The 13070-nt window shown below is 34.0% G+C and overlaps 1 protein-coding gene across 1 annotated transcript in view; it reads right to left on the reverse strand.

Moving 5' to 3' along the window:
• LOC135073065 (nephrin-like) overlaps nt 1–13070 on the reverse strand; it is a 185764-nt gene that overhangs the window by 110707 nt on the left and 61987 nt on the right. The window contains exon 2 of the mRNA XM_063967080.1: nt 3138–3312. Coding sequence (XP_063823150.1) covers nt 3138–3216 — 79 coding nt within the window. The 5' untranslated portion in view covers nt 3217–3312. The remainder of the gene's footprint in view (nt 1–3137; nt 3313–13070) is intronic.

Below are 13070 nucleotides of genomic sequence, written 5' to 3' on the forward strand. Positions count from 1 at the left end.
TACATTAATCTTAATTTTCACTTACATTATCAGATCCCCTCGTGACACTAAGGCTGGGTTGCACCATCTTACTTTATTTTGACAAACGTCAAAAATCTGTCAAATTCCATACAAAAAACACCGGTTATCGTTAAAGTTACCGTCAAAGTTAGGTGGTGCAACTCAGCCTAAGAGTAATATTGTGTTTTATTGATGTAAAATAAAATAATGCGAGTTGATAGATTTCACTGTTTGCATTTCAAGAGTGCCACAATTCTCCTACTGACAACAATAATTTCTGTATTGTTTTGTACCTACTTTTCCACTGATTACGAATGAAAATATTATGCGGTCTGTAATCAACCTCTCTGTATTCCGTACTCAATCAGCTCTTCTTTATACATATTAAAAGAGCTATTATGATAATAAACTTAATTTATTATCAATACTCATTAGCAAAATCGATATCGGCAAATTAAACAATTTCTTTTAATGAACAGCAGCGTACTTCCAGTCATAAGGGAAGATTTATTGTTTAATGGGATTTTCCCGTCCAACCCAACCTTTTAGGGGCTTGGCTTAAGTTATAAACGATTTAAATTATGGGTATGTATGACACTTTTGCATTTAAGGTGCCGCAGTCTTGGCCCGCAGTCCGTTTAGTTGCTAAAAACATAGGTAAGTGTCTATATTTTCTCCATCTTTGTTACTTTGATAATGTCGTAAACACATACCTATACTGTTCAGTTCCTAATTCAAGCGTGTATTCTAGTAGAAGTCGTCATTAAATTACATTTATTTTTATCAAACATAACATTGTTTATAGACATTAATAATGCTTATCTTCCATTTTTTTTTGTTGGTGCCCTTTGATAGAATTTTTATTGCAACATGTAGGGTAAGTCCAGGATAGATGCCCCACTTTTTGAAACAGCTCTGTAACTCAGTCAGTAAGTTTTTATCAACAATTTGACCTTAGTATCTGTAAACTTTGGTCTTTCGTCTATGATATTACTATAATTATTTTAGTTTAAGTTATACCGATTCTGAGTAAATACCATTTTAATAGACCTCTAAAAAGTGGGATAGACGCCTAATGTGGGGGATAGAAGACTCACTGTATGATTGCTTCAAAGGATAGATGCCTGATGCAGGGATAGATGACTCGTTAATACAGTTTTTGAATTCTAAAGATCAAATGCTTTTTGAAATCAAACAAGCCAAGTATTATTATTTAAGATTGTTTGTTATTAAATGAATTAAGTATGAAATTTAATATTTTTTATTAAAAATAGTACATAGTACATCCACCCGAAGTCGGGAAAAGAGGTAATTCGATCAGAAGGGCACCCTATTTATTACTTTCCTAAGGTTAGCCGTACTACATTCTTTCTTCTTACTTGCTACTTGTGACAAAAAGAGCAGGTTAGGATAGATGCCCCTAGGAGCATGGGACATGGCCCTAAGGGCATCTATACCCAAAAAAAATTAGGCAACTATCCTTTTAGCATAGGATAGGTGCCTTTTTTAATAAAAATTATAATAACACTAAAAATTGAATTAAACATAGCTATCCCATCTAATTTATAAGATAGTCTATCAAATTATATAAATATCTGCTTCATTTTATAGCTGACAAAAAAATTATTCATTAAAAGACACTTACCAATTTTATTTCGACGCTCGCTAAGGTTTGGCCGCGGAAGATTTTTGCTCTCACTGGCTAAACGAACGCACTCTTTGATGGTTTGTGAGGCGAAAAGTGGTACGGGGAAGTCCCTTTCTATTATACATACTATAACTTTATGCTAAGTTGCTTGTAACATAGTGTACTTAAAATCGCGGCACCTATCCCACTAGGGCATGTATCCTGGAATTACCCTATATTTTTAATCACAATGCCTTACTTTTTTTTACCCACGAAAATGGAATGAGTAAGTGTTACTGAATGTAGGTTCAAGTTCTTATTAGTTAGAGTGTAATTTATTCTTCTCGTGTCTTTCAACACTTAGACCACAACCCGTTTCACTTGATAAAATCTACACTTCACTCCAACACAAAATTGGTATATTACCGCTGAGCGAAGAGCGTAAACCGATACAAAACAGGCTTTGTTAGTCAGAATTAAGGCCATATTGTGTTCTCTATTCTGCTATAATTAATTTCTCATTTTGTCAATGAGCGAGCGATTGGTATCGAAAACCTAAAAAGATGGGCCGAAGATAAAAGGGAACTTTTGTATGTATTACTTTGTTAGAAGGTCAAAGTTAAGTTTAATTTTATATCGACTTAATACTTATTTAAGCTTACCATGACGACGAAAAATCATTATTTTTTGATAAACGTCGAAACAATTTGTAAACTTTTCGTTATGTAAAATTGAATATTAACAATATTGTGACAGCAACTCTATAAACAGCGGACTTGATTACAATGTGTGCACAAATTTCGCAGTTTGCGCGAAGCGCAACGTTGACAATAGTAAATGTGCACATTAACATGAATTTACTCATTTTTGAAGACTGATTGGTTTATTATTAACTACTTATTTTTGACTTATTTTCTGTATCACACACTAAAATGCATTAAATATTATCAGGGAATATTTTATAAAACTTGAAGTGACTGCGCTTCAAGTTTTATAAAATATTCCCTGATATAATAGACAAACCTAACAAAATAGGTATGTAATGGTATAATTATTTTTCTTGACGTATTGACATTATTTTACCATATATGATTGCTTAGCGCTTCAACATATCTGATTCTTGGGTTTAATAAGAAATAAGATAGTCTCTAGAGTTCTACGTCTCACACATCTGAATCAATCGTGGAACTACCAAGTCCATAAGTAAAGTAAGTGTACGTCGTTCTTTAATTTTGAACCTGTCTTAATTATGAAGCCACACTAGCCCAGAAGCGAAGGGGTCGAACTGACCGACTCGTCATCCGAGGAACGCAGGTGCGAACGAGTGGACTCGCCACAAATTGTGGCACATTGTGGCGAGTCCACTCGTGACACAAGCACGAGGGACTTAGTACGAGGGGCTAACGGGACACGGGACTATCAGTAATTGCAAAAACAAATTACTTACCAATATTCTTTTAAAAAATATATGAACACATACACACTTCTTTTAAAAATATATAAAACTGACCTGCAATGTTAAAAGTGCCGAGGAGGAGCGTCCACAGCGACAGAACCCGGGTTGGGCTGGCTCTCAGAGAGCTCTCCATCTTCCAAGCCGGTCATATAAAATATTCCGGGCACTCAAAGTAATCCCTCAGATTACATCTTAACCCTAATATTTCTTTATTCATCTCTCACTCCGTCTGAAACAAGGAAAAGTCAAATTGTGAATTTGTTAAAAAAATTCTCCCGTTGTTAATTACTTAGGATCTGCCGGGGAGTTTTGTTTTTATCTCAAATAACAAATTTATAATGGACGGTGTATTAATTTATCATTAAGCCGAGCCTTCTTTGTTGGTATTGAATTATTAGGACGAAAATGTTTTGCCGTTGTTTACGTATTTTTACGTTTGGTATAACATTTGGTCGTAATTGGAAAATGTTTGACAAGGTTTATTTTTTACGATAACGTATTGGGTTGTCTAACTCAATGCGGACAGGTTTTTTGTTCTGATGAATTTATTGTGGTAACCTAATTTTTCTTCTGTCGTGTTGTTTGAACTGGATTTGTATGTTGTCAGAGTTCATGAGTCACATGAAGGTCTGACATGGTAAGATTAATTGAATCGATGGCTTAACCTGTCATTGCTAGCATGAAATTATAATTCTTTTTAGATAACTAGCCTTACGTAGGATTGTATAGTCATAAACAAACTGTACGAGTACACCAATTTTCCTAGAAAAACGTTCCTAGAATCTTTTGAGTCTATGAGTATAAACGAGTAGTCTGTAATCATTGGGACAAGAAGGAATTTCTTAATTATACATTTCTTGTTATAACGTCTATAAACTACAATTTCGGTCTTAGTGCTTCGTTACCCATGAAATTGAAATTAGTTACCCAGTATTTCAATTCTGATTCGAAAACTCGAACTTAAATGTATTTATTTGTGAAGTTCGCCGTAAAAGTTTCCGTTATTTTAGGTCTGGTCAACACTGTTAAGCATTATAAATTGTATTTAAATCACCTGCTTGAATATTCACCGCTCGAAATGAGGGGCTAAACGAAAATGTACTTTACGCAATATTAATCAAGTGAAAAGTTTTCAATTACGCAGGCAGATGGCAGGGGATATTTAATGGCGTTGTTTCAGTTAAAGTTAAACATTCAAATATTTACAAATACTTATAAATAGGTATAATATATCCTTAATATAAAAAGTAACTTATTCTGTGATATTTTATTCTGACAAATCAGCACTTTAGTGAAGTATTCGGGGTATTGTGTAAGGGCGCTTTCAATAGACGTTTCGTGCCGGACGTTTGCCGCGCGCGCCGTGCGTTACACGGTAAATTTTACGATAACTGTGTCGAAATAAAATTGACAACTACCAATAGTTAGTGTGCGGTCTTGCAAACGCACGGAAAAATCCAACATGAAACGATTAAATTGAAAACGCCCTAAGACTGATGCATTCAGCAAGACTTAATAAGACTGATGCAAACGCATTTTGAAATTAGTAAATGCCTCAAAAATTATAAAACGCACAAAAGGTATTTTAATGGTCAAACAGTATGTTGTTACTTTTTCAATGATATTTTGTTCGTAGTTAATTAAGTCCCACGGGTGTAATAACAGTGTTTACATGTCACGTACATTGACTAATGTGAGCACTCCCATTCCTACCATCATTTATATTTACTCATGTATAAATTCACTAGATTTAAAACAGCCATTTAAAATATATACTATGGAAAGACTCCTTAGAGAGAGCTCTCGCTCTCTTAAAATGTATTTTTTTAATTTATTTTATTGGCCAACGTGGGAAGTGTAGGCCAAGTCCTTCATTTGCCTTTAGTAAATTGGAGGCGTGTTCCTGTTTTTAATTTTATTTTACACATTTTAATATTATAAATATCTTTGTCCATAAGGCCACTTTGATTCTCATAGATTCAGTTAAAATTAAAAAAAAATAACAAGGAAATTGAATTTGTTTCCCATACCAAGACTGACACCCATAGATTCAAAAACTTTTACAAATTAATAACTTAATGGATTAGGGATACCAAAAATTCGTTATTGTGTAGCAGTTAAGATTGAGCATTAATGAAATTAAGCACATAGAGGGCCGGTTCCTTTCACACGGTATCAAATGCCCACAGAAGTGGCCTTTTTCACAAAATTCCCAAGCACCAATTTCCATGAAAGGTGCCCGACGCGAGTCGCTATCGGGTTCGGAGGCGACACCCGAATATGCCCGAAGTCTACCGTAATGCCACAGTTCTGCGAACGTTGAAACGGGGCCCGTTGGAGACCAATGGAGTTTTTGGATGCTCGCCAAATCCTTGCTGCGAATAAATTGCCTATATTGGTGAATTAGGCTGAGGTAAATTTCACATTATAGTTTTAAAACATCATTAGATTTTTTTTGTTGAAGTGCTATTGGTTTGCACTATATTGTTCAATGTACAAAATTACCAGATGCGATTGCGGTCAAATATCTGCTTTGTTATGCATAAAAAAAATAAGGGGTACAACATTAGGCCATTAAATTACACGTAAAAGGAAAGAATTCAAAACCACGCACTCAGTAAGTAGTAAAAGTTTGCCCTGGACTGGCATGCTTGAATAATGATTTGAAGATTTTTATTTTTCCAGAATTGTAGCACTTGACATTGTAACTAACCATTCAGTTTATCAACATAACGACACATTTTTGCAATAGAATATTCTGTTACGCGTCATAAGTCTAATGTGTACTTACCTTTACAGCGAAAAGCTCACCTTACGCTTTAATTTAACCTTAATTTCAGCTGTCTCAACGCATTAGAAGGTAAATTAAATTACTAAAGTTGTTTTTGTATAATACTCGTTACCTGTAGCCCTTGACTAAAAGAGTTTGTAAAAAGAGCTTTCAAAGCTGCAGACCTGCAGAGCTTTTTCCTTGGCGTAATATAATTTGATTGTGGAAATGAGGGAAGCAATATAAGACTTCCACCATTGTTGTACGTTAGTTGGATGGCCGTAGTGGAGTCGCTAGAGCTACATGCTCCAGCGATGGAAGTGAATAAAGTACATAAGCAAGTTATTTATTTCGTATGGAAAACAAGGTTTGAAAAGTATATTTCAATAGTACTTTTAGGTACTTAGATCTTTCTTGTACATTTACAAACTTTATACAGTAGTTTTGTGCAGTATTGCCCGTATTCACAAACATTACTATGAGATCTCACAGTGCGCGTGGACACACACGTTGACACACGAACCAATAACAGAGCTCTATTCAATGCTGTGCGTTCGATTTGCTGCTTCACTTAAGCAAGCATCGCTTGTGAATACGGGCGCAAGTTTATAATTATGCTTACTTGTTGTACATTTGAAGTTAAAATTAATCGCTCTTATCATATCGACCAAGCAAAAGAAAAATCTTTGTTACTACCATAACAATAACTGACGCTGTCAGCCCATTAAGCAAAATTTCATCTGACATTTTAGGGATACTTAACTTTTTAGCACGCACTTTTGGCAATACACGTTTTATTTTATTTTCCAAGTCAATTTGCACCCAAGAAATCTAAACCTCCGACCACGACCATTATCTTACCTACAAAGTACAACATCCTGTGTATTATGTATCTACCTTAGAGGGTTTGGTGTAAGTTGTAAAATAACGCGAGATTAAAATTTGTTGATTGTAGAAACTGGTAGGGATAAAAAAAATTAAAAGTAGAAATTTTAAAAATTATACATGGCCGTCGTGAAACTGTGAATCAAACAAAAAGGATTGATATTACGGATCAAATCTTTTAAAAAATTATTACCTACATAAAAGGTGTCATCAGTAAGACGTATGGAAACGTCTCGTTTTTATTTTGTTCTAGGTAAGTAAGTAGTTATGTAATTGAGCAAAGTGTTTATGCAATATGCATATTATACTTTTACAATACATCTTGCGCGGTTTTGAAAAAATATGTATCCTTCCATCTTCTTATTCATAAACAACAAAACTCATTATCCGAATACGAAAATTCGTAGATGTGTATTTGTTACGAAATATTATTATGATATGCTTTTAGGCTCGAAATAAAGCATTTGAACATAAAATTTAGTAAAATATCCAGAACCAATGAGCCAGTTGGAACAAGATGGTCCCCTTAATTGACGAAGCCAATATAAAGCCATAAAGCCATTTCACTGGAAAACTAATAAATATATTATTATCTTCCTTAATTGAGCCGACAATGATCGTTTCGCAGAATTTACTAATCTGGCTTTCTATTTGAATTCCATGAAAACCCAATGAGTTATTATATGATGGGGAATTGTTCAACTTTAAAATCCCTTCAGGATAGCGATAAGTAAAAATAGTAATTCAATAATTACTTCTTTGCATTCAGGCCTTTAAGAGGCCTGTTTTTCAATTTTCAATATAATTTTGAAGTCAAATGTTCAGGACAATAAAGTGGACCAGTGTTGGGAAAAAGCAGCAAAATATAGTCGCTATATTACCACCTTCTTTTCAGAGGTTTAAGTTTTAAAATTCCATACAATTATTTCGTTAAAATCCATTAAGTTTAAGCCCTTTTATTTTACATAATCGTCATTAACTTTAAAGCAGTCCACTACTGGACGTAAGAATCATTACATTAATGGGAAAATTTGATCTTTAACTCAATAGTTTTTACTATAGAATTTTTAATTCCATTTTATTTTCATTTTCGTCTTCCACCTTTGACTATTCTGGAAAATGCGCCGTGAAATATCTTTGTTCAGCTGTTGCGCTCTTGGGTTCATCTGCATTAATTATTGTTAATCTCTCGGTAAATAAATATACTGATTACACAGTTTTCCAGTTTCCTGTCGCTTTCATCGTTTCCAAATTGCAACATTTCGCGCTTTGTATTTTTCGTACAAAAGAGGTTCAATGCCTGGATAAAAAGAGTTCCAAAAATATCATTTTTCTTATGTTATCTTTTTTGAAAATATAATATTATTCTGTTTACCAATCCAGGTAAGCTTAAGCTTAATAGCTGGGAGTGGTACCTACACGATTGGAAATAAAGATTTTTTGATACTTAATTTCATGTGACTATATTGGATTATTTTTTGTAAAATCGCAGTAGGTACATTAGGTTGCTGATTTGATTAATTTCAGAGCTACATGGTTAGAAAAACAAAAGAATCTATATCCAGCATATTTTAAGCGGATGGCGTTTTTTAAATTTTTGAACGACCCTGCGTTCAAAAATTTAAATAACGTCCTCCGCTTACGCTTCAAAATCAAGTCTCAGGATTAAGGGTGCTTTAAAAATTCAAGAAAAAGCTCCGTCCCCAACTGCTACCCCCAGGGTACATTTAGCGGGACTCCCGGGTGATGTGATGAAAATTCTTAATGATAGTCCCAGCCAATGACGGGGCGCAGTCTTGTAATATTAAGTGTTGAGAAAGAAAAGTTGGGAGGTTAAGTTGGTTTATCGGCTTCTAAAAGTTTAAGGGATATTCCTCATTTACATACGATATCGTATTCATAGGTCCTGTGTACCTTCCCCCATACCAATTTTCATGGCTTGACAAAAGGTAAACTTTCATAGTTATCACTTTCCTTATATTGGAATTTAAAATTTCACTATTTAATTTAGTAAGTAAGTACTTATTCAATTTAATATTGTAAACTTTCATTTTGCATTTTTACTATAATTTAGTGTTACTATAGTAGTTTTAAGTATAATTTCTAGTTTGTCGAACTGACTGACTGTACCACGGACAAAAATTATTACCAATGCGGGTGGGTGAAGAAAATTCATTGCGCCGGAGCAGACGACGCCATATCTCTCCAGTCTGCCCGCGACCATGACTCGTGCAACCGAGTCGAAACGTCGGGAAGGTAAATACCTTTTTACCTTTTTTAAAAGTGTGTGTTGTCAAATCCCGTAGTAGTGAGAATTTGGTAAGTATTCATTGTGTTTCACTAAAATTACGCACTTGAAAAAACACCCTGTGCGCTGTATACGAGATACCTTTTGCCTTTTGTTGAAAGAACTGTAGGAAATATAGTAGGTTTGTATGAATAGTCGAGAACTGTTTAGAACTAGATCGCATCTGCCGGCAAGACAGTGACTTGTGTATTCATTTCAAAGTAATTAAAAATTCGATAATGGTTTTCGCCAACAAAATTAGACTGTTTCAGCAATAATTATCTGGTATTTTTGTTTAGCTGATATTATTCATGATTAAGTTCTGAGGTGGAATTGTGTAAAGCAATCGTAATCATTTGACAGTTCATAACGTACGATTATTCTGTCAAACGCTTTGTTTAACTGACATTATCGTACGTTATGAACTGTCAAATGATTACGATTGCTTTACACAATTCCACCTCTGTTTTAAATGCTATGTGTCTCAATAAGTCACTTTTGTTACAAGAATTTTTAAAATAAGTATCGTCCATAAATAAATGGTGCTGTGATTCAGGCCTTTATAGGTACTATCTTTATTATTTGAAAAAATTTTTTTGTGTTGGATACCGTAGAATGGGGTTACTTTGGCCAATTTTGAACTTTGAAGGTCCATATCTTTTAAATTTGTGGGTGTAAAAAAATACAAAAAAAGTCTAATAATCGGTTTTTATAGTACTCTCGATTCGTGTAATAAAAAATGAAAAAATATAGCTCAATTTTGAGAAAAAAAATAAAAAGTATGTGATCAAAGCTAAAAGAAGAATGGGGTTACTTTGATATCCCCAGATTTTATTGCGTAAATAGAAAGTAACCACAATTATAATACCAATATATTTAAAAAAATCAAAATCTGCCAACGGGATAAATAGTTATTGACATTTTTGCCATATGGGGTAACTTTGATCTAGTAAGTCATCAAATAATTAACTGTATTTCGTTACTAAAATGTTGGTATTAAAATTTTAGCATTCAATCAGTATTATTTATTGATTTTACGAACGAAAAGAACTTAGAAATAGTTAAACTTTACAAAATAAAATTTAAAAAATAATTATTAAAATAATTTGTCTTAAAAAAATCAATAATATTAAATTTATGCATCAAAACAATAAGAAAAGTCATATAAATTCACTTAAGTCATACAAGTTCTGAAATATCAATATAAAAAAAATTGGACACATTCAACGTTACTATCCAGAATTGCAAAAGGCTTTGGTTTTGGCAGGTAGATTAATTATTTCACTTCTCCTAATTTCAGATATATCATCGCGAACCAATTTGAATTCTTTTTTATATTCCAAAAATTTGAAACCTTCGACTACCAGTGGATATTACCATTTAAAGAGGAGTATAGTCTCTGGGGATAATTTGATCATTTTTGATCAATCTCGCACCATATACCCTATCAATGACACCCCGCATCAAACAAACTCAAGTCATTCCATTATCTTTGAAGTTAGAAAAACATTAAGCACTGTATGGGATAATCGATCATAGGCCACATGATGGAGTATATCTAGAAATTTCATTTTACTATCACATAAATAAGTACACAATGAAGTTTTGCAACACAATTATTTAGCTATAAATAGAGAATAACATTATATTAACCTTTTTTAATTAAAATAATAGGCGAATTTCCCGCGTGTTCTCAAAAAAGGAATTGACAGTTCTTCAGTGTTACTAATCTAAAAAAAAAACTACCAAATTGCGTTTCGTTTTACGCAATTCGTGATTTTATACAAAATGGAAGTTTCGATCAAAGTCATCCCGTGATTCAAAGTAACCCCATTCTACGGTAACTCATTTATCGGAGCAGTAAAGGAAAATGTTTCAAAAACGGGAAATATTATTCAAACTATTTTCACGCGTACGAAGTAGCGAGCACAGTTAGTTAATACATAAACGGAACTATACGCAAAACGTAAAGAGAGCCTGAGTCTGGATGTGCATTCTTTTATAAAGGCACAAGTTGAATTTGGAGCGCACTATGCAGCCTCGCAATGTGACAACACATGCCAAAAGTATAAAGAAATTACCCGTAATGACATAAATTCAAGCACTTTTCGGTGTACTCTGCAATGCGGCACGGCACGGCATGAACTCTAGATATAAATACGAGTGCAACTATAAATTCACCTGAAAACAACTATTACAGCGTTCTATGAATGTTCCGATACATTGTTATATGATTAATAATGTCTTATTTTCATTTCGTGCACTCTACCGTAGAAACAAATCTGTAGGTATCACATCAGTCGCATTTCTTTCGTGAAAAAAAAAACTCAAGAAGGGCTTTAACATAATGTATTCATGATGTGGTATTAGCAATAATTTAAACATCGTACTCCTACATTTTATGGTTTTTGTGCCGATGAAAACTGTGAAACGAAAAATGTATCATATTTGGTCATGTTTTACTAATGCGTTAGATAAAAGGATCGGTGAAATAATTTTAATAATCAAATATTAGGTAAATCTCACACTATCCGGCTCTATTATTTACCATAATATGGCGTTGCTGTCTTCCAATTTTCCTATCTTTTTTTTTACCCAGGAAAATGGCCTATCCATACCTACCGCCGGGGGACGGCAGGTTATGTGGGGCTCGAACCCACTAAAAACCTGGGGTGTTCCCTCTGCCGCATAGTGGTCGGCGCCTTGGGTTAGTACCTAGTGTAGTGGGTCGTTTCTAGTGAAACGACCAAGGCGCCTTCCGCGGACGTCCCGCAATTTTCCCATCTGGAAGGTCCTCAGTTTGGTTCTCAGTTAGGTTAAGATGTAGGTACATCACTTGAATGAAACTTCGGTATCATGAAAAATCGACAGCACATCAGTCTACAATAAATACAACAATTTTTAAATAGGTAGTGCTTACTACTAATACTTTTTTTAACTTGATATATGGCTTTGAATAATCGACTATGCATTAGCAACCCACTAATGTTTGAATTGTCGTTGGGCGACGATAGCTTCTTTCCATTAAGTTGATTGCTCTTTTAATTATAGGCAGCAGCATGTATATAGCAGCTTTAATTAATGTAGTATAGCTTACATGATAATAAACTGTATCAACTCAAAAAATAAATCTTTCGAGTTTTCTCACTTTACTTCTAGTAATCTGAGATTTCGTGATGAGTGATCACGAAATCTCAGATTACTAGAAGTGCTAGGAGTCTCAAATTTTACATGGGGGTTCCTTTTAGAACGTAGGTGCTCACTAAGAACGGATTTTACGAAACTCCATCCCTAAGGGGGTAAAACGGGATCCACCCGTACGAAGTCACGGGCGGTCGCTAATCTTCCAATAAACGCTCGAAAAACTGAGTTGGTATTGTATGTTATTAAGTGTGTGAACTGTTCTCACACTTTCTATGTGTTATGTGACAAGTGAATGCGCAAACCCAAAATAGCTAATCTAAAATTGACCATCAAATCTCACCCGTTCACGAATTCCTTTACGTAATAATGTACATGTTCCATAGCAAGAACATGTACCCATAAGAGACCTGCGGTAAGGATCCCTGATCCCTTGCTACAAGGCTGCTCATTTATGTATTATGACGTGTGTCTGGGTGTACCTTGGGTGGTACACGGAAAGTTTATTACCTACATAATGTTTTGGAGATCGTATGCGAGTTTAGCCATACGTGGATATATTTATATTTATGCTGTAATGATACGGGTCGTGCGTCTTACTTTATAATAAATAAGCGTGAAGTGTATATTTTATTTATGTGCGTACCAACAGATGTTTGGTTTCCAACTAGATATAAATTAATTTAAAAATTTTGTTACAGCAAAAAAATCTAAAATAGAGTAATTTATTAATCAAAGAGATATTCCAATATAAATACAATCAGTTCCAATCTCATTTTGCGTAGGTATTTAATTTAATAATGTTTCGTACCTCTAATTATATTGAAGCGAAGCTTATGTAACTTAAGACGAGAAATCGGTGAAGTTGAAGCACTTGAAGTACCTATAAATATTAATACATTAA

Source organism: Ostrinia nubilalis, chromosome 7, assembly GCF_963855985.1.
Source record: "Ostrinia nubilalis chromosome 7, ilOstNubi1.1, whole genome shotgun sequence".
NCBI lineage: Eukaryota > Metazoa > Arthropoda > Insecta > Lepidoptera > Crambidae > Ostrinia > Ostrinia nubilalis.